This window comes from Chlamydotis macqueenii, chromosome 25, assembly GCF_036417535.1.
Source record: "Chlamydotis macqueenii isolate bChlMac1 chromosome 25, bChlMac1.mat, whole genome shotgun sequence".
In the NCBI taxonomy this organism is placed as follows: domain Eukaryota; kingdom Metazoa; phylum Chordata; class Aves; order Otidiformes; family Otididae; genus Chlamydotis; species Chlamydotis macqueenii.
In genome coordinates, this window is record NC_141580.1 from 2,198,464 (window position 1) to 2,219,281 (window position 20,818).

General features: G+C 64.4%; 1 protein-coding gene across 8 annotated transcripts; it reads right to left on the reverse strand.

The window, feature by feature from the left end:
- Positions 1–2,171: 2,171 nt before the first annotated feature.
- UBTF (upstream binding transcription factor) lies at positions 2,172–19,626 on the reverse strand. 8 transcript variants are annotated; one of them, XM_086766838.1, is made up of 23 exons: positions 19,606–19,626; positions 18,946–19,491; positions 15,522–15,653; positions 12,485–12,660; positions 12,111–12,194; positions 11,271–11,426; positions 10,473–10,537; positions 9,730–9,850; positions 9,144–9,254; positions 8,718–8,851; positions 8,033–8,174; positions 7,690–7,731; positions 6,823–6,936; positions 6,472–6,627; positions 5,862–6,017; positions 5,518–5,628; positions 5,342–5,430; positions 4,984–5,173; positions 4,689–4,736; positions 4,410–4,478; positions 3,872–4,018; positions 3,397–3,516; positions 2,172–2,989 (listed from the first exon to the last, which is right to left on the reverse strand). In XM_086766838.1, exons 3-23 carry the CDS (start codon positions 15,577–15,579, stop codon positions 2,876–2,878), a joined length of 2,403 nt encoding a protein of 800 aa, XP_086622964.1. In that variant the 5' UTR covers positions 15,580–15,653; positions 18,946–19,491; positions 19,606–19,626; the 3' UTR covers positions 2,172–2,875. The 8 variants fall into 8 exon arrangements, with proteins under 8 accessions (XP_086622964.1, XP_086622962.1, XP_086622965.1 ...); XM_086766836.1 differs by having other exon boundaries at positions 9,721–9,850; XM_086766839.1 differs by lacking the exon at positions 9,144–9,254 and having other exon boundaries at positions 9,721–9,850.
- Positions 19,627–20,818: the final 1,192 nt, after the last annotated feature.

The following is a 20,818-nucleotide window of genomic DNA, read 5'->3' on the forward strand; positions in this document are numbered from 1 at the left end:
ATACAAAAAAAAAAAAAAACCCAAAAAACCAAATAACTCAAAAAAAAAAAACCCAAAAAACCAACAAAAAAAAAAAAATAAAGAACCGAAACCCAAGCAAACCGGGACACCGCAGACGCGAGGCCCCCGCGTCCCGCTCAGCCGTACAAATTCCAAGTTGGGATTATTATTTTTTTTTTTTAATTTTTTTTTGTCTTTTTTTTAAACCTACAAAAACACTCTTTAAATATTAGAAAAAAAAAAAGATGATTTTTTTTTTTTTTTTTTTTTAAATGTAATTCACAAGAACTTCCATCTAAAGGATCCCGGGATTTTGTGGCAGTGCCAAAATGCACTCAGGTTCAATTCTCTTGCAGCGCAAACGCCTTTTCCCTCAATTGTCGGCGCTGTAAGAATTTTTCATTTTTATTATTATTTTTTTTATTATTTTTTTTTTTCAAAACAGAAAAAAAAAAGAAAAAAAAGGTTTGTTTGTTTGTTTTTTTTTTTTGTCTTTTTTTTTTTTTGTACTAAAAACACATCCACTAAAACACGATGGTGCTGGGTACATTCAGCAGAAAAAGGGACGGGGGTTCCCCTCAGGGGACGGGGAATTAAAAACGGGGAAGAAAATTAAAGGAAAATCCCAAATGGGGGGGTTTGGGGGGGTTGGGGGCGGGGGGGGGGAACACAGAGGGACGGACAGACAGACACGGCGTGGGGAGGGGGGATCACACGCGCCGGCCGGGTTCTTTTCGGGACCCCGGTCCCAGGGGGGACGCGGGGGGATTGTCCGTGCGGGGGCACCCGGGTTCCCCCCCACCCCCCCGCCCCACCCCTGGGGTCAATTTTCCCCAAAAAAGTGGATTTTCAGCCCAATTTGAGGCGAGAGGCGGGGAGGGGGTGTCGCCCTCCCCCGATACTGAGAGGGTCCCTGGGTGTGTTTTGGGGAGGGGGGCTGGATTTGGGGTGCTGAGAGCAGCAAACCCGGGGGGGGCGGTTAGAGCTGGGGGGCATGGGACCCCCCCCTTACAGCCAGAAAACCCCCAAGCCTGCAACTTGCCCCCCCCCAACCTGCTCACTGAGCTGAGATTCGGGTGAAAACAAGAGAAAAATGGCTAAATTAAAGCACACAAGATAAAAAGCCCCCCCCAGCCCCCCCTCCTCACACTGGGGGGGGGCAGATGCCCCCCACTCCCTTCCCTGGGACCCCCAAATCCTGTCCCCCAGCCCAGCTCCTCTCCAGGGACAGGATGGGGGGGGGGGGAAGGGCCAGAAGGGACAAAGCTTGTGCCCCCCCCTCAGAATGAGGGTCTGGGGGGGGGGGTCCCCAATCGCACCGGGCGTTTTTTTTGGGGAGGGGGACAGGGTGGGGGGACAGGGACCCTGCAGGGAGGTGCCATGGGATTGCTGGTGCTCATGTCTGCTTAAAAAAAAGGGGGGGGGGGGCCCAGACAGGCGTGGCCAGAACCCCCCCCCCCCACGCACCCACCCCGGTCCCCGCGGCCCCATCCCCCTCCTGGGGAAGGGGGGCATCGACCCCCGCCCCCCCCCCAAATAAACCCAAACCGCATCAATATTTACAGCGTGGCCAAGGAGGAAGGGAGGGCAAACTGGGGGGGGTATACTGGGGCAACTGGGATGAGGGGAGCGCTGGTCCCCCCCCCAGGGTTTTGGGGCGAAGGGAGAGGAGCAGCTTCACCGGAGATGGAGGGGAAAATGGGGGGGTGCGGGGGAGGGGGGATGGGGAGGGGGTAAGAAAAAATAAAAGATGGATCTTTCTCGTTTTATAAAAAGGAAAAAAAAAAAAAAAAAAGAATAAAATAAAATACAACGGCACAACAACCACCGACAACACAGAGGGGCGCTCCGGCAGCGCCCCCGCGCCCCCCACCCTTGGTCACGCTGAGCAGCCGGGACCCCCGGGCTGGGGGCAGCCGCGCGTGCCCCCCACCCCGGCACACACGCTCGCACGCTCGCAACGCACACACACGCACAGCACCCCCCCACCCTCCCCGCTCCCCCCCCCCCCCCCCAAATTAATCCGTTACCCCCCCTCCCCACCCCATGGGGGACACGCCGGGCGGTCACGGTCCGTGGCCGGCGTTCCCAAGTGCCGTGGATGCGGAGGTCCCGGTGAGCTCCCGCTGCAGCTTCCAGACTGTACAAGGTTTTTGGGAGGGGGGGGGGGATTTTCTTTTTCTGTTGGGGGGGGCGGAGGTGGGCCCCCCGAGACGCCGCGGGGAGGGTGGGGGGGTCGCGCAGAGAGGGGAAGGAGAAGGGCAGAGACATCGTCCCAACGGCTGAGTCCTGAGCAACTCGGCTCATGCTCCCCGCCCGCTGCCTGGGGCGGGACGGGAGGGTCTGCGCAGGGAGGGGTGTGGGTTTTTTTTTTTTTTTTCCATTTCTGGGGTTTTTTTAATAAAAAAAAAAGGGGGGGGTGGTTTTTTTTTTTTTCCTGTGTGTTTTTGTTTTCTTTCTATAAAGTCCAGAGCTGGTAGCGAGGGTGTGAAGGGGGCGAGGACGGGGTGACCCTCCAAAAAATAACGATATCTCCAAAAAAAAAAAAAAAAAAAAAAAAGAAAAAAAAAAAAATCACTTCCCCTCGGTAAGGGGACAGTAAATGGGGGGTGGGAGGGATGGGGGGCTTGCCCCTCCTCTCCCCCCGGCCCAGGGGGGGAACGGCCCCCGGCTCCCCCCCCCGTAGTGTGAGCTCGGCGGAGGGGTCCCCTCCGGCCCCCGGCTCCCCGGGCTGGGGGTCCCGCGGGAGGCTGTGGCTCGCCGAGGGGGGCGAGAGGAAGAGGAGGACCGGGTTTTGGGGGGCTCGGGGGCGTGGGGGGGGAGATTTGGGGCCGAAACCGAGAAACCAAACGACGTTACTAAGAGCTTGGCCGGATCAGTTGGAGTCGGAGTCGGAGGAGTCCCCCGAGGAGGAGGAGGAACTGCTGCTGCCCTCCGAGTCGTTGTCGTCCTCGTCGTCCTCATCCTCATCCTCGTCATCCTCGTCGTTCTAGGGAGGGAGGCAGAGAGGGTGGGGGGTTAGCGGCAGGGCGGGGGGGGGCTGCCGTCCAGCACCTCCCCTTTGCCCCACGCTCGCCCTCCCCGCTGTGGCACAGGGCACGGGAGCGTGGCGGGGGGGTACGAGCCCATCCCTCCCGCCTGGGGAGGGGGTGGCGAAGGGACGCGGGGGCAGGAGTGAGTTTGCAAGGGCTCAGCTCGGGAGCTGCCGGGGCCAGGGGGTGGGGGGGGGAGCGTGCTGGAGCAGCGCGCGGGGGTCCTACCCTCACCTCTGCCACTGCCTCGCTACACGATTCGAGGTAGGGTACCCGACCCGCCTCGTGCCTCAGTTTCCCCCCTCTAAAGCCGGGGAAGGAAGAGGCGCGAGCTGAGACCAACGAGGGGGTCGAAACACCTCACCTGTCCGGTGGCGAGCACAAGGCACGGACACGGTTTCTGGCCCCAGCGCCATCCAGCATACTCTGATTTCAGTTGCACCGGTGTAAAACTTTGACTCTGGTGACTTACTCGGCATTCACACTGGCGCAAACGGAGCCGAGACCAGACTCAGTATCTCCAGCAGGAAAAAGACAGGAGATTTTTCTCTGCTCGCCGGGGGCTCTGCGCAACCCGCACCTCTGCGTCCCGAGGCTGCTCCTAACTACGCCCCGCGGCTGCTCCTCGCGCCCTCCCCGGGAAGGTTGGGGGGGGAGGGATCCCGTTCCCCTTCACCTCCCCCCGCTTCCCGGGAGCTCGTCCGCCACGCTCCTATCTGAGCCCGGGTGCGGATGCCCCCCCCAGCCCCGGAGGAGGGGGCAGAGCGAGCAGTACGGGAGCGGAGCGGGGCCCTGGCCGGCCCCACCACCCTCCCCGCGGCACCGCGCCGCGGCCTCACCTCGTCCCCGTCCTCGCTCTCCTCCTCGCTGCTGGATTCCGAGGAGTCGCCGCCTTCCTCTGACGAGTCGCCGTTGTCGTCGTCGTCGTCCTCGTCTTCGTCGTCGTCTTCCTCCTCGTCTTCCTCATCATCATCGTCCTCTGATTCCTGCAGGGTGAGAGGGGGTTGGTCGTGGGCAGGCGTCCCGGGATGCCAGCACCCATGGGTGCAGCACCCCATCCTCGGCCATCAGCCTTTGGGTCCCTCCAGTAGCTCCGACCCCACACCTCGCCCGGGACCTTTTCCCCATTTCTGCTACAAACGGCCCCAAAAAGGCCCCCGGAGTGGGTGCAAGGTGATGTCGTAGACTGAGGAGGGGGGGCAAAATCAGGCCCGGGTGGGGTTTGAGCACAGATTTGGCGAGGGCCCTTGGTTTAGCCTCTCAAGGGAAGGGCAGGCAGCAGAAAGCACCAGAAATGCCCCGACGAGAGGTCTGGGTGCCCCCCGGGAGGGGGGAGCGGGGTGTCCCCAGCGCGGCGCACGGCCCTCGCGCACTCACCGACTTGGACTGCATCGTCGGCTTCATCTTGGGATTGGGGCCCCGGATCTTCCCTATGCTCTTGCGTTTCTGCGGGGCGAGGGAACAAAGCCAAAAAAAAAAAAAACAAAAACACATTTAGAGCTGCGGGGCTCGAGCTCGGCACGGAGAGAACCCCACTGCCGGGGGTGAACGCTTTGGAGGGGCTCTCCTGGGCACAGCCCCACCCTCACCCAGGGCTGAGCCCAGCCCCGAGCCCCCCGTGTCCCCTCCCCACGGCGGTGCCGGGCGGATACTCACGTTGGAAGTGTGTTCCTTGTAGGCGGCCCGCTCCTGCGGCGAGAGGCTCTGCGGAGACAGGGGGTGACGGTGAGGGCAGGCACGGAGCGGGGAAGGGCTCCAGCACAGGACACCCCCTCCCCACTGACATTTCTTTAAAGGCTCTTTAAGTCAAAAAACGCCCAAAAAAAAGGGTGTGGAGATGGTGGTGCCCAGAGGGAGGCTGTGAGCAGAAACTGTGCCAAGCGACCCCAAGGATATCCAGCCCCAGAGCCCCCCCAGCACCGCAGCCCACCCCGTGAGGGTCCGAGCTCACCTTGAGCCAGATGTCGAGGTGCACCTTGTACTGTTTCTGCTGCTCCTCCGCCAGCTTTTTGTAGTGGTCCTTCTGGCCCTGGGAGATGCGTTGCCAGCGGCTGCCGATCTCCACCATCCGCTCCTTCAGCGGGAGGTGGTTCAGCTCCCCGTTCGACAGCAGCTCCTGGGAGAATTTCTGGTAACCGTTCCTGCAAATGGGGAGTGCAGAGACCGGATCAGGACGTGTGCACGGAGAATCCAGGCGTCCACGAGCAACCCATCCAATTCCCACCACAGTCCAGCCCATGCTCTCTCCCTCCCGCGGCTGCTTGCCCAGCCAGCTCCAACTTTTTGGACCCCAGACCCCAGGTACTCACATGGGGGGTTTCTTCGGCTCTCCCTGGAATTTCATTTTCTTGGCGGAGTTGGTGGAGCATGGAGGAGCCCGCATCTCGCTCAGCTCCCTCTGAGCCAGAGGAGAAAGGAGTCAGGGAGACGGGGGCAGCGCCGGCGGCGGGGGCACGGCGAGGGGCGGGAAGGAGCGGGGACCCACCTCGTATCGCTTCTGATCCTCCGCCGCCTTCTTGATCCACATCAGCTTCTCTTTCTTCTCCATGTTGTTCCAAGTGGCCTCCATGGCCTTCAGAGCCTTTCCCCGGTCGTTCTACGGCACAGACCCCCCCCGTGCCCCGTCAGACGCACGCACGATGCCCGCCACACCCGGGTGCCACCACTGGCTCCACCGCGGACCACGGGAAACCCGCTCCCTTTGCTGTGACCTCTCCTTCCCCACGGCTCCCAGCCCCAACCAGTTGCCTGGGGTGTGCGAGCAGGCTGCAAGGCAATTCCCGCTGGCCATGACCCCGCTTCCAGCTCCGTTCCCAGCCCGCTCCTCACCTTGAAACGCGCCAGGTAGTCTCCGATGACGCTCTGTTGCCAGATCTCCTCGGCCGTCTTGGGAGATTCGGGCAGCTTCCCGCGCTCCTCTTTATCTGAGCCGTGCTTCTTCTCCGACTGCGCCTTCATCGCCGCCTCCCGCGCTTTGTACTTGGCCTGCGCGGGGGTGCGCGGCGGGGGTGAAGGGGCTGCCCGGGCACCAGCCCCACCACGGACACAAGCCCCCGGCCACCGAGCACCGGGAGGGCAGGCAGCAGGACGCTGCAGCTTCCCAGAGCGTCATCCCCACAGAAGCGCTGGCAGCCCCCCACCGTCACACCCACTCAGGACTCCCCCCGACCAGGAAAACCATCAAATGGAGGCTCAAGGACCAAAAAAAACCGGAGGTTTTGACCCATCAGGTCACAAGAGGGAGAGGGTAGAGCTGGCAGCACCCAGCACCGGCGCCTGGGTGATGGCTCGCTGGAGCTGCGATGCTCCCTGGGACAATCGCCCCTACCGCTGTGGTGCCCGGGGGGGCGAGCAAAGCCCCCTTGCAGCAGGACAAGGACTGGCAGCATCTCCTGCTGGAGACGCCCGACGGAGCAGCGGAGACGGGGCCGGTACCAACCTTCTTCTTCTCGGAGAGGTCGTTCCACATGCGGGCCAGGAGCCGGGTCAGCTCGCTCTCTGACAGCTCCGGCCGCTCTTCCTGCAGCTGCTTCCGCTTCTCCTCCGAAAAGATGAACATGGCGGAGATGGGTCGTTTGGGCTTCTCTGAGCTGGCCTACGAGAGGGACACAGGGCCGTGGCTGGGGGTGAGCACACGGAGGGACCTGCCTCGCACCGGCAGCCTCCAACCCCAGGAAAAACACGACGGAAGAACCAAGGAACGAAGCCTTCAAAGCCCCCCCGAGATGCCAGCAACCCGACCGCACACCTCCGGCACGTGCCGCCCCGTCTCTCCAGTCGCCACTCTCACCTTGCCGGTCTCTGGTGAGGACTTTTTGGATGCGGGACTCGTCGCCCCTTTCCGGTTGCTGCCCAGCATCTTCTCCTCGCCTAGCACCCGCTGCTGCTCCTCCTCGGGGAGGCTCTGGGTGGCACAGCAGGAGAGACACGGTTAGACGACCCGACGCTAACGAGGCTTTGATGCCATCGGGGAATGGGGACACTGGGGAGGGAGGAACCAACGCGCTCAGCTGTCCTGATCCGGAAGTTCCCCCCCAGCCAGGACCAACATCAGGCACTGCAGCCTGGGGGTCCCCACCCTGTGCCACCCCCCTGGCCGGGCAACGTCGCTCTTCCCCAGCTCCGTCCCCTCCCCAGCTCCGTCTCATCCGCTTCCTCTCTGCAAAGGCAGGGCGAGCAGGTGCCCAGATCCGGGTGCACCCCTGGGTTTTCCACCCCCCCTGCCCTTTTGCAGACGCAGCCGAGGCCGCGTCACGTCCGCCCGGCGACCGAGCACGATGCTGGGACGGCCTCGGCGTGGCTCCCCCCGCCTACACCCCGACCGAGGGAAGGAAGCGAGAGACTCGCTGCCACCCGCACAGCCGCAGTCGCTGACGGCAGCCTCTCCTCCGACACCGGCCCTCCACTCACCCCCAGCTTCCCCTCCCAGCTGGGGGGGGAACTGTCCCCATCTCCCAGTGCCCAACTGGAAGACACTGGGTCAGGGCAGGTGGGAAAGGGTCAAGACCCTGCGCAGACATTTCTGCACAGGGTGTAGCCCATGTTTTGGGGGAGCAGCATCAGTGCAGCCCCCTTGTAACCCATCTCAGTCCCCAGCGAGGGGTCCCTCCCCACATTTGGGGTCTCCGGTACCCGATGGCCGAGCGCCAGGACTCACCTCTAGGAAGCGGAGCAGCTCAATCTCATAGTCTTTCTTTTTCTGCAGGGAGACGGAGATGTGCGGTTACACAGAGATCCCCCGCCCCATCCCTGCCCTGCAGTCCCCGACCCGGCCTCAGCCCCCTCGGTAACCGCGTCCTGCACCCAGACCCCCGGACTGGGGGGACAGGGGACCACGGGAAGCGACTGAGCACACCAGGGAGAATTAGTAGTCCAGAAGAGGCACTGAGGAAGGGTGAGGGGCTCACTTCCAGTGAGATTTGTAGTCCAAACCGCCCCATCCTCCTCCTCTCTCCCCACAGCGCAGCCGCCCTCCCGTCCGCCTACCCCCAGCCGCTCACCTGATCGCACTTTTTGTGGTACGCGTCCTTTTCCTTCTGGGAGAGCAGTTTCCACTGCTGGCTGCACAGCACCATCCGCTCGGTGCTGGGCACGTCTTTCATGTTGGCCATCAGCTCTGCACAGTACAGGGAGTAGCTATTCCTGCGACCGACGGAGGGACCCGGCGTTAGGGACAACCTGCCCTGCCGACGTCCCCTCTGCAGAGCTGGCTGGGTGCTAAGAGCCCCCCAAGACCCCCCAGTTGCCCTCTGGGCTGCAGGCTGGGTGCTAAGAGCCCCCCAAGACCCCCCAGTTGCCCTCTAGGCTGCAGGCTGGGTGCTAAGAGCCCCCCAAGACCCCCCAGTTGCCCTCTGGGCTGCAGCAGGCGGTAAAGTGCTGTGCTAGAGATGCCTGCGTTTTGGGGAACCTCGGGGTTGGATGACCCCCTAACCCGGAGCAGGCAGCACCACCATAAACCTCGCTCAGCTTCTCTGCAAATGCGTATTTAATGTACGTTTAACGGGGTCACCGTTAGCCCACGCCCGTGGTCAGAGCAATGATGCTCTCAGGGCTCTCAAAGCCAAGCAGAGCCCCGGTTTCCTCCTTAGGAAGAGCCAGCGTCCGTCCGAGCTGGCCCAGACTCCGGAGCGAGCGCTCAGAGAGGGACGGATCCCTCGTACGCGAACGGAGAGGGACGGGACTCACGGAGGCGGCTTCGTGGGTCGTCCATCAAACTTGTCCTTGAGCTGGCGCTCGGCCTTGGTGAGGGTGGAGCGGGTGATGCCCTCCTCGCTGATGTTCAGCTCGGGGTGCTTCTGGATGTAGTCGCGCATGATCTCCTGCAAAGGGCGCAGAGCGGTCAGGAGAGGGGCTCCCATCCTCGCCCGGCTGGGAGTCAGAGGAGGAGGAAAGAGAAGCCAACCATCGCCCTAATTGTCTCCCCGGGGCATTTCTCCCTTTCCCGAACGTTGCTGGAGGAGGCAGGGCTCAGACTCACTAGGGACCTGCAGGGATCTGGCTGAACCCCCAACGCTGGCTATGGAGTGAGGCGGGCTAGCTGCCGGGAGGCAGAGTGGCTCGGAGTGAACTTAGGGACGAGTGTGGAGGGGAACGGGTGAGGCTGCTCCCTACCTCGTACTCCTTCCGCTGTTCCAGGGCCTTATGAATCCATTTCAGCCTCTTTTTATCCGAGAGTTGAGACCACTGCTTGCCCAGCGACTCTTTCACCTCCTTCGTGGTGGCCTGAAAACCCAAAGCCAGAGGTGAGGGCAGAGGGGTAAAATCCAAAAAAAGAAGAGGGGGGGAAAAAGAAAAAAAAAGGCAAAAATAGTATTGCCTGCCATCGCGTCCCGGCGGCACCCGGCTCGGGGCCGCGGGGTGGCTGCGAGCCGAGCTCGCGGCCGGGGAAGGGGGTGCGTGCGAGTGCGGGGCGTGGCCGGAGGTGGATGTCTGCGCTGGAAACCTTTCCTGCCCTGACTCAGGCTGTGGTCACCCCTTCAACTGCAGGCAAAACTCGGGGTCTGTACCCCCAGAGCCTCTTCCAGATGTGCAGAGCCCCTTCTTACCTCCGTCCAGACTGCTGGGAGCTTCTAGCGGTGCGTTCCATCCCGTCCCCCCGCTAAAATGCTTCTCTGTTTCCCCCTCCTCTCCCCCCAGCAGCGGGGCACAGGACCCCTCGACACTCACGCTCACACGCACTCCCACCCACCGTACTCACATCTGGACGCACTTTCAAGTAGATCTTCTTCTCGTGGTTGTACCACAGCTGCTGGGGGGTCTTGGGTTTTTCGGGGACGTCGGATTTCTTGGCGTTCTGGATGAGATCCGGGTGATCTTCCCTTTACCCGGCAGGGAGGCGGGGAAGGGAGAGCGTTATGGGGGTTGCGGGAGGAAGGAGAGCACCCCCTAAATCCCCCTGCTAAGGGGGAACTGTCACTGCAGGGCTGAGCCTCCAGCGGCTCAGATACTGAGCGGGGGCGGCCAAAAAGAGCAGGAGGGTTTTAGGAGAGATTTGAGTCCCCCCCTCCTGTGGGAGCATCAGCTGTTAGCATCCCCTCCAACTGGGCTGCATCCCTGGAGCAGCAGGAGGATGCTGGGAACACCAGGATCCACCTGGGTCACAGCGACCACGTTCGAAGGGAGGGTCTGGGGGGCACGGGGTGGTCACTTCAGCATTTACAGTGCCGGCGGTGGTGGTCCTGCCCTCCCCTTGCAGACCCCAACCCCCAGAGCACGGCCGGTCCCCGGCTCTCTCCCCCTCGCGGAGGCTCCCAGCCAGAGGGCTGCTCTCAGACATCTTTTTCTTGCTTTTTTTTTTTTTTTGTCCAGCATCCCTCCCTCCCTTCTGCCTTCAAGCCACAGCACCCATCGGGGCTTCCTCCGTGAGCTACACGCAGGAGGGGAGGCTGGGTCTGCCTGGAGGGGCCGGGGAAAATGCGGCAGGGGGGGCTGCCCGCTCACCTGAACCTCGCCAGGTTCCTCTCAAACTCCTGCTTCTCCCGCTGGAAGTCCTGGATGTATTTCATCTGGGGACACAAAGCCACCCGGGAGAGGGACGTCAGCAGCGGGGAAGGGGCAGGGGGACGCATCCGTGTCATCCGGGCACCCCACCACCCACCCAAAGGGACTCGAGTGCTCTCCAGTCCATCCAACTGGTCCTGCAGCTCCCAGCTGAGGGTTTCCAGCATTCCCAGAGGCAGGATCTGTCCCCGCTCCCTGCACCCGAGGGCAACAGGGCACAGCAGGATTTGGTGCCCTGGACCTCTGCTGCCAGCAGCAAATCCACCCAGACTGAGCGCAGGGCCACCCAAAACGCCCGCCCGGGCTCCGGCCAAGCCCGTGTCCGCCTCCGGAGCCGGAGGTGGGATGGGCAGCTCTCCTCCCAGCGTCTCCCACGGCACGGAGCAGAGCCCGCTCCTCCATCCCTCGCTTGGACAGGGGTGCGTGACTTAACCCCGGCGTTAAACACAGATCCACCCCAACGGCAGAGTCGCCAGCCAGGCCCGTCTGGAAGAGACGGACCAACGGACAGACCCAGCCAGCCTCCACCCCACGCATCCTGGGAACCAGGACAGAAGAAGGAAAGGGAGTCTTACTGGTCTGACGGGACTAAACAAGCACCCGGGCTTCTCCCATCGAGAGCCGGATTAAAACCTCAGCAGGCAGAGGCTGGGCTTTGCTGGTTTTACTGGGAGAGCTGAGCAGGCAGAGCCCGGCACGCAAGTGGGAAGGGACCTGGTGACTCCCTGCCCCCCCTACCTTTTTCTTCTCGGGAAGCTCCTTGTATTTCTTGGACAGGATCTTGGTGAGATCCAGGTTGCTCATTTCGGGGTGCAGCTTGGCGTATTTGGCCCGCTTCTCCATGAAGAAGCGGAAATAGGGAGTCAGGGGCTTCTTGGGGAAATCGGGGTGTTTCTGGGGAGACATCAGAGCAGCGGACACTGAGCGCGGAGCCACACAGCCAAACCCCGCTGGCTCCCAGCTCCCCCCAGTACCGCGGGAAACCTGCATCCAGCATCGCTGGAGACCCAGCTTCCCGACACGGGAATGCTCCAGCTCTTCAGGAGGTGGGGAAAAAACGCTGGGAACAACGGCTCTCTATCCCAGGAACTACAACACCCCAGGGCTGGGTACCTCGGGAGCAGCCTCCGGCCATCCAGAGCTGTTGGCACGGAGCGCTTGTGCTGCAGGAGGGGAAACTGAGGCAGAAGGAAGGGATGGGAGCCGCCTCTCGGGGATGGCCGGTGGCAGAGCGTCACTTGACCCGGGGCCGCCGGCTGAAAGCAGCACCCCACCCGCACCGAGAGGCCAGGAATAGGACGGCGGCTTCCCGACTCCCCCCGGGTGCTAAACTTGGACGCGGGCTGCCAGCGATCCCGCCGGCCATATTAAATGTACCCTGGACTTGGCCCAGGCCCAGAGCCCGCGGCCTCCGGAGCCGTGGGCAGCCGGTCGTGGGGATTACGGGCAGCGAGGTGCCTGCAGGGGCTCTGGGAGCAGAGCCGCACGGGCCTGGGGTGCCACACGGGTGACAGCCACCTCTGTCCCGGGGAAGGGGGAGCCACCCTTTAGGGCCTGACCCCAAGTTCTGCCTGATACCTTGAGCTTTTTGCCCTTGTAAGGATTCTTCACGTGCTCTTCGGCGTCCATGATGAGCTCTGTGAGGGTCCGAAACTTCCTCACCTGTGGGGTAACGAAGGGCCACAAACGTGAACAGGCTGCGGCGTGGGATGGGACAGGTCCCCGCTTGGCACCCAAAAAACCCACAGGGTTTCGTAACGCCGCTGCACGAACGGCCCGTCCCAGCGTTTCCGAGGGGTTTGCGACGCCGAGGGCAGCGGGACGGCGTCGGCGCTAAGGGCCGAGGACCCGGGGTGCTGAACTTGAGCGATTCAAACAGCCCCGGGGAGGTCACCGGGACGCTCGGTCCCGCTCGCGGAGACCCCTCCGCACCCCGTGCGGCTGTGGGTTACCTCGTTAGAAATCTCCATCCACTTCATCTTGCACATCTCCCCCGAAAAGTCCTTGAAAGCCACCTTCTCCCAGTCTAGGTGGGACTCGGTGGTTTTGAACTTGCTCCCGTCGTTGGAGGGCAGGTTATTCTTCATGCACTCCAGCAGAGTCAGCATATCCTCCTGCGACCAGCGGTCTGCGCGGCAAAGAAACAGGCTTAGCAGTGGCGACGGGCAGGCTTCCCGGCAGGACACGGGGACTACAGCTCCCAGCGTGCCGCTCCGGACCGCACGCCGGGACACGTAATCTCCACATGCCGCCTCTCGAGATTAAAGATCAAAGGGACGTGGAGCTGTTTCCATCACCCTCGAGCAACTTTCTACCGGGCCAAAACAATTCGGGCAAAGCTAGAAAATCCACTCGGTGCAAACCGGAGAGACTCGCTCATCCCAGCGCGCCACCGGATAAGGCGATGGTTGCGCCGCGTGGGAGCGGAGGGCTATTTCCTACGCACGGGAGCAAAGCCCCGCGGAGCAAGAGGGGAGCGACGCGCTCTCCGGCCAAGGAGGAAACAGGGAAACCCGCTTTCTCAGTGGAAAAGATGTGTCGGGAGCAATGGGATGCTGCGTTTCCTTCAACCGGCAGAGCCCGGGCATCACCTGGGACCCAGCTCCATGTTGACCTCTGCCAAGGTCAAAGCCCAGAGACCACAAAAAAAGGGGGGGCCGGGAGCCCGGCACGGCCCCCGTCTCGCAGCGGGGTCCCTGACGGGGTAGGGGTGACGGTTATGCCACCCCGACATCCCCTGAGCTGCCGGGAGGAGCACCCCCAGCTCCCATACGGACAAGCTGCCGGGACGGCACATGGCAAAGCCGGGGAGCCCGGAACAACCGGGAAGCTGGGATGGGCAGCAGCCTCATGCCGGCACAGGCAGCGGGCAGGACGTCCCAGCACCGAACGCCCCATCCACCACCGATTTTGGGGCCGTTCCCTCGCCAGGGGAATTCCTCTGCTGGGGAGAGGAGCCCCGGGTGCTCTGCAAAGCTGGGTGGCCCTGGGGAAAAGCAACGGGCCCTGAGAACGGAAAGAGAGGTCCCCGGGGACGGGCTGGGAGAGGAGCAGAGCCCCAAACCGCACGCCCACGCGGCCCCGTCTGCCTCAGCCCGGGATGGCCACCCGAGCGGGTCTCCACGGCATCCCCTGCCCCACGGCACTGCCGGGCGAAGACCGGGGCGTTGGGAGCTGCCTGAGGGACAGGGAGCATCCCCGCGAGACGGGGACAGCGCGGCCGGTCACGGATCTGAGGGGAGCATCTCTCTCCCTCCGTCCCCAGGAAGGAAAAACCAAGCCCCCAGAAACACCCAGCCGCGGCTCTCCCTCCGCTCAAACTCTGTGTAAACACCGCCTCTGCCCCCGCGTCCCGCCTCGGCACCGCTCTGGCAAAGGGCAAACCCCCCCCAAACCCCAAATCCGAGCCAGGGATGTTAAAGGACACGCAGCCAGGGCGGGGGGCAGCACAGCCGGGACCTGTCCCCCCACCCCATTTCGCCTCCCGGACCTGCCAGGCTGTGGGGTCGAGGCAGGAACGGTTTGGGATGCGGCCGGTCTCCGTAGTTACCTCATCAGGTCCCTTAGGGACTAATTGGGGAGGCAGGGAGATGGAAGGAGGCCCCCCCCCAATAAAACAGGGAGCCCAGCTCGGGACAGCCACACTCCCAGCCTCAGAGCCCCGAAATATCACCAAGGGGGAAAAGAGACAGGGAACCCTGGTCCCCTGCAGCGCCTCAGGGGCTGGAACAGAGCTGGGGGGGGCAACCAAGCCCAAAATTTTGTCTTCCCATTTTTCCCATCCACTTTCCAGAGCCCCCCCCAGGCAAGAACCAACGAGGCAGAAGCGGGCCGTGAAGCTGGTGCCGACTTTACTTCCAGAAATCGGGAGAAATGACTGAAAGCAGCACAGCCACGAAAATCGAGTGGGGAAGGAACAGAGGACGAGCCCCCCCCCCCAAACCTGTTCCCATCAACAACCCCCGTGCCTCAGTTTCCCCCCTCCAACTCAGGAACGCCTCGAGACCTCCGGCCCCGTCTGACCCTGCCGCCGGCAGACGGCCGAAATAACCCCAGCCCAGAGAAGGACATAAAAAAAAAAAAAACCAACCTGCCGAAACCTCCCAAACCCCCGATCGGCAGCGGGGTGGGGACCCCGCGCTCAGCTCCCCCACCCCTCCGGCCCCTCCCCTCCGGCCGGGGTTTGCCGAAAAGCACCGGGAACGGCGGCGTTCCCCCGCCAGGATGAATGGGGCCGTCTGTGCCCTGGGACCGATTTATCCCGGCTCTCCCGGCATCGGCCGGGCTGGGTCTATATTAGGAAAGTTGCCCCGGTGTAACTAAATCTACCTAAAGACCCGGGCAAGGACACGTGCTCCGGCCGAGTTCGCTCGGGGCAACAAACCCAGGGAGGAAAAACGGGGACCAGGCAGGCGAGAGGGGCCGCACCGCGCTCCCCGGGGTTTTGGGGGGGGACGCGGGGAGTTTTTGGGTGGCGGGGGCAGCAGAGCCCTGCAGCCCAGACAGGCCGCCCTAAATAAAATATCCCTTTTTTTTTTTTTTCTTCTTTTCCTCCCCCTTTTCCAATAAAAGCTGAACCTCTGATGTCATCCCAGGGTCTGGAAGCCGGAGGCCCAAGGTAACGGCTCGGCTTTTAATGCAGCCCAGATGTGGACGGCGAAGGCAGCACCTCTTTGTGCCAGCACCACCCAAAAAAAAAAAAAAAAAAAAAAAAAAGCATCCCCACCGCCGGGGCCAGAGGGGGGGCCGCCGCTGCGGATCCGCGCGCTCGCGCACGTGCGCGTGCTGCCCCGTGGCGGAGCCGGGATCGGGAGAGGCAAATCCCCCCGGCTCCGGTCTCGGCACAGTTGGGATTTGCCGGTGCCCGTGCGGCTCCTCCATCCCTCGGACAAAAGGGCGGCCCCAAGGTTTTTTATGGTTTTGGGGTTTGGTTTTTTTCTGTTTTTAAAAGAAGCGGTGTTCCCGTGGGACCCTCGGCGGGGGGCTCACCTTGGTTTTTGGGAGCTGTCATTTCCAAGTCTGCAGGGCACTCGGCTTCGCCGTTCATCCTCCACCTGCCTGCGCCCAGGACGGTCCCGGCCGGCTCCCTCGCGCGCTACCGGAGATCGCTCCCGCTCGGCTCTGCAAGCAAAGCGAGACCCCCGCTAGGCACCCCTGCACCGGGGCGGACCCCCGACCCCTGACGGGGAGCAGGGGGACCTGACCCAGGCGTCCGTTCCTTCCCCCTCCAATGAACGAGGGGCTGGGGCCCCACACCCAGCCCTGCAAGATTTGGGGGGATTCCGAGGGGGGGATGCGGGGTAGTAAGGGAGGAGAAGGTGGGTGCATGGCGGGGGGGGTCCCAGAAATTCTGGAGGGATTCTGAATGGTGGCATGACCCCCACCCTGGCAGGCAGAGGAGAAAAGGGGTGCGGGGGGGGGGGGAGGGATTTGGGGGAACGTTCTGGAGGTGAGGGGGGCAGGATTTGGGGGGGGGATCCCCACAGATCTGAGGGGAGAAGGGTTCAGGGGGTCTCCCTGAGGTGGGATCCGTAGAGCTGGCATCAGGGGGATCTGAGCCCCAAGGGGGGTTCGCCTCCCCAAAATGGGGGGGCTCAAGGGAAGGGACAGACCCAGCAAGATCCCCCTGGGGCACGCTGGGAGGAGAGGGGGACCCCCCAGATTCAAGGGAGGTCGGGGGTGCCTGTTTGGGAACGATCTCCCCACGCCTGGGGGGTCGGGGCTTTCCCAAGGGAGGAGGACAATCTGAGGGGGGGCATATTTCAAGAGGGGGGGCTCTAGGGGAAGGGTCCCCCCAAATCCCCGGGGGAAAGATCTTACGGCTCCATGGGGAAGGATCACCCTGGGGGGGTGGGGGGGAGCAGGCAAGAGGCCTCGGCGGGGGGACCCCAGAGCTTGGGGGGGAGGTACGGGATGCCAATCTGTGGGGGGATGCCCCCCCCATGGCGGGGGGGGGGGAACAGGGGCCTAAAGGGAGGAATCACCGTGGGGGGGGACAGGCCGCAGGCCTGGGGGAGGAGGGTAGGCCCCGGGGGAGCAGGCCGCAGACCCGAGGTGGGGGGAGCTGGGCCTCGAGGGGGGTCCCGGGGGAGGAATCCAGCCTTGGGGGGGGGATCCCAGGAGAAGCCAGGCATGGGTGGGGGGGGATCCTGGCCCTGAGGGGTGCGGGTCCAGGAGAGCTGTGCCCTGGGAGGGCTCCTGGGGGGATCCAGGCCCTGGGTCTGAGGGAGGATCCCCCCGGGGGGGCACCGGGGATCGGCCTGGGGTGGGCTGAGCCCTCGGGGGGGCGGGTTTGGGTGGACGGGGGCTCACCTCAGGGTTGGATCAGCCTCCCCTTAGTGGGGGGGGGGCTAAATTGGGACTACCTCGGGGGCTGGATGTGGGATCAGCCCCTCGGGGAAGGGAATCGGAGATCATCCCGGGGGGGCAGGGGACCGTCCCGGGGTTGGATCAGCCCCCCCCCTTACGGGGGTGTGGGGGGCGGATCTGGGCCCACCTCGGGGGAGGGATCAGCCCCCGGGGGTTGGATGTGGGATCGCCCCGGGGTGGGATCAGCCCAGCCTCCGGGGGTGGGGGCCCGGGGATCGCCCGGGAGGGGGGGTGGGAACGAGCCGGGGGGGGGGGGGGGGGCTGACGGGGGGGGGGCGGGATCGCGGCAGGGGGAGGGATCCACGGGATCACGGCGGGGCGTGGCGGGGGCGATCGCGGTGCGCGCGCAGAGGGATCCCCCGTGGGGGGCGGAGGGGGGGGGGTGCGCGGGATCCCCGGGGGGGGGGGACCGGATCCCGCGCCCGGGGGGGGGGGGGGGAGGAGGAGGAGGAGGAGGAGGCGGGGGAGGAAGGGGCCGGGCCGTCGGGCGGAGGCGGGGAGCCCGCACATGCCCTGCGCCGCCGGCCACCTCCAGTCTCCTCCTCCGCCGGGCAGCAGGAACCGGGTGGGACCGAGCGCGGGCGGCCCCGGCGGCGCCTCCCCGGCCCCCTCCCGCCCCCGGTTCCCAGCCGAGCCGCGCTAACCCCCCCCCACCCCTTCCCCTCCAGCAACACCCCAGCAGACAATGGAGGGGGGGGGGGGGGGGAGGCGGGTGAGCAGAGAGGGGCCGCGCTCCCCCGGCCCCTCTCCGCTCCCCCGGCCCCCCGGAGCGATGCGCGGCCGCTTCCCCCCACCTCCCCTCCCCTTTCCCCCTCCGCCTTCCTCCCCGTCCGCCCCCCCCGGTCGTTACCGGCCGCTCTCCGCCGCGGCACACACAATGGCCGGGCTGCGCCCGCCTCCGCCCGCCGCTTCCCTTCCCCTCCAACCCCGTGCAGCCGGCGCGGTTATAAAGCCGAGACAAACCCACCTCTCCGGGCTGCAAGGGGGGGAGGAGGAGGAGAGGAGAGAAGGGAGGAGGAAGGAGGAGGAGGAAGGGGAGGAGGGGGGGAGCTGTAGCCGAGCTGCCGCAGCCCCAGCCCCGCGCCGGAGCCGCCGGGGGAAGAAGAAGAAGAAGGAGGCGGAGGAGAAGGAGGAGGGGGAAGGGGGGGCGGGGATGCCCGGCTGGGGGGCGGCCGGGCAGCTGCAGCGAGCCGGGCGAGGGCAGCGCGACCTCCCCGCACCGACCCCCGGGGAGCGGCTCCTACCCGATCCCCCCCTCCCTCCTCCTCCTCCCCGCTTTTCCCCACCACCGCCGCCCCCTCCTCTCCTCCTTCTCCTTCTCCCACCCCCCCCACCCTCCTCGAGCCCAGAAACACCCACCCACCCTCGGCGGGGGGCCGGAGCCCCGGTCCGGAGGGAAGAAAGGAAGCGGGGAAAAAATAGGGGAAGGCGGAAAAAAAAAAAAAAGCCAAAAAAAAAAAAAAGGGGAAAGGGGAGAAAAATATAAAAGGGAAAGAAGATGGAAGGGGGGAAATGGAGGTGGCGCGGAGTGTGGGGGGGGAAGCGGACGAGCCCGGGCACGCAGCCGCCGGAGCTTCCCCGCCGCGGACGCGGGACTCACCCGGGCTGGGGAAAAACAACCGCCCAGCGCTGGAAGCCTGCCCCCGAAATCCAGCTGCGGCAGCCGGGGAGGGAGGGAGGGCGAGCGGGAAGGAGGGAGGGAGCGAGGAGGAGGAGAGGGGAAGGGAAAAAAAAAAAAAAAAAAAAAGGAGGGAGAAGCGAGAAGGGGAGGAGGGGGGTGCGGACCGGGGCCGCCGAGCCGCGCGCTCCCCCCCGCCCCGAGCCCCAGCGCGGAGCCGGAGCGGGCGAGCGGCGGCTTCCTGCCCGCGGGGCCTGCGCGCCCGCCGGCCCTGTTTGTTACCTTACCCTCGGAAAAAAAAAAAACAAACCCAACAAAAAACCCCCCCGATCTCATCCTCTCCCCGAAAAAAACCCCCTTCCCCACCCGAAGCCGCCCCGCGGCGGGCGCCGAGCCCCCTCCGTTTCCCGGCGGACGCGCCCTTACCGAGCCCGGTGCGCGGCGGCGGCGGCCCGGGGAGGAACAAAGCGCCTCCTCCTCCTCCTCCAGCCCCGCCGGCGGAGCGGGACGGCGGCGAATGGCGAGAGCCCGGCGCGGCGCGGCTCCCCGGCGCAGGCACGTACCTGCGGGCCCGCGGCTCTGGCTTTTTTTTTTTTTTTTTTTTTTCCCCCTTATTTTTTCCTTTTTTTTTTTTTTTTTTTTTTCTTTTTGGCTTTTTCAAGGGGGGAAAGAACCGCGGTTCGACGGGGACCCGGGGCTCGCTCGGCGGGGCCGGGGCGGGGAAGCGGCGGTTGAACGGCGGCCAGCTCTGCAGCGCTGGCCCCGGGCGTGGACGCGCTCCAGTCCCCGCAGAGACGATCGCGCTTTTTTTTTTTCCTCCCCCCCGCCTCCATGGCGCTGCGTTTTTCTCTTCCAATCAGCCGGGCTCTGAGCGCCGGGATCCCGCCGCCGGCCTCCGCCGCTCCCCGAGCGGCACCGCCGGCCGCCGCCGCTCCCCGCCGCGGGATTTTATTGCTCTTTGCTTTTGCAACACTGTGGCGAGAAGGGAAAAAAAAAAAAAAAAAAAAAAAAAAAAAAAAAAAAAGAGGAGGAGGAAGGAGAGAGGAGGGAAAGGGGGGGGGGGAAGGGGGGGGAAAATCTCCTTACATGTGCAACAATCCTCGCTCGGCGTTTGCATTTAAAAAAAAAAAAAAAGAAAGAGGGGAAAAAAAAAAAAAAAGGTGGGGGGAAAGCAGAGGGGGGGAAGCCGAGCCGCCTCCCGCCCCGGCGGGTCCCCTCCGGCGCCGCGGAGCCGCGCTCCCCCCGCCCCGGGCAGCCCCGGGCCGCGGTGGGGATTTCCCCGACGGGGCGGGCGAGGGGCAGTTTCCTCCCCTCCCTCCGCTCCCCTCTCCCTTTCTCCTCTCTCTCTCTCTCTCTCTCTCTTAATTTTTTTTAATGCAATTTCTCCAACTCCACCTTTGTTGTGCTGGGCGTCATTCCCCGCAGCCAATCCCGGCCGGGCAGCTGCCTGCAAATTACCGGCCATCCCAGGCTGCCTGCAAATTACGGGGCCACCCCGGGCTGCCTGCGCCGTACCGGCCACCCCGGGCTGCCCGCCGCGCTACCGGCCGCCCCGCCGCCGCTCGCACGCTACCGGCCGGGGCTGGCCACACGCTACGGCCGCAGGCCGCCCGCTCGCCGCGGCGGCTGCAGGCCGCCGACGCCTTCCCGGCCGCCCGCGCGCTACCGGCGAGCTCCGGCCATCCGGACGCCACCGAGTGCGCGCGAGCTCCGGCCGTTTGTACGCCACTGGCTGTCGGCGAGCTTCGGCCATTTGCTCGCTGCCGCCTGCCTGCGTGCTACGAGCGAGCTCCGGCCATTTGCTCGCTGTCGGCTGCGTGCGAGCTCCGGCTGCCTGCGCGCTGCCGCCTGCCTGCGCGCTACGAGCGAGCTCCGGCCATTTGCACGCTGTCGGCTGCGTGCGAGCTCCGGCTGCCTGCGCGCTGCCGGATGCCTGCGTCTTGCCGACGAGCTCCGGCCATTTGCTCGCTGTCGGCTGCGTGCGAGCTCCGGCTGCCTGTGCGCTACGAGCGAGCTCCGGCCATTTGCTCGCTGTCGGCTGCGTGCGAGCTCCGGCTGCCTGTGCGCTACGAGCGAGCTCCGGCCATTTGCACGCTACCGGCTGCGTGCGAGCTCCGGCCATTTGCACGCTGCCGCCTGCCCGCGCGTTACCGGCCAGCTCTGGCTGCGTGCGTGCCGCCAGCCGGGCCGGCGTAAGCGGCTCTGGCAGGTACCTGCGGAAAGGCAGCGGGGAGCGGGAGGCGGTGGGGACCCCCCCCACACACCCGGGGGTGGAAGATGAGTCCTGGGAATGTTGGGC

Bases quoted from the DNA above. Each gene is read 5' to 3' on its own strand.
- UBTF (XM_086766836.1), bottom strand. From the start codon at position 15,579: ATGAACGGCGAAGCCGAGTGCCCTGCAGACTTGGAAATGACAGCTCCC. The intron at 6,937-7,689 runs GTGAGTCCTGGC...TGTGCCACCCAG, and splicing joins AGCTGCTCCGCTTCCTAGAG to AGCCTCCCCGAGGAGGAGCA. The intron at 6,628-6,822 runs GTGAGAGTGGCG...TCCCTCTCGTAG, and splicing joins CCTCACCAGAGACCGGCAAG to GCCAGCTCAGAGAAGCCCAA.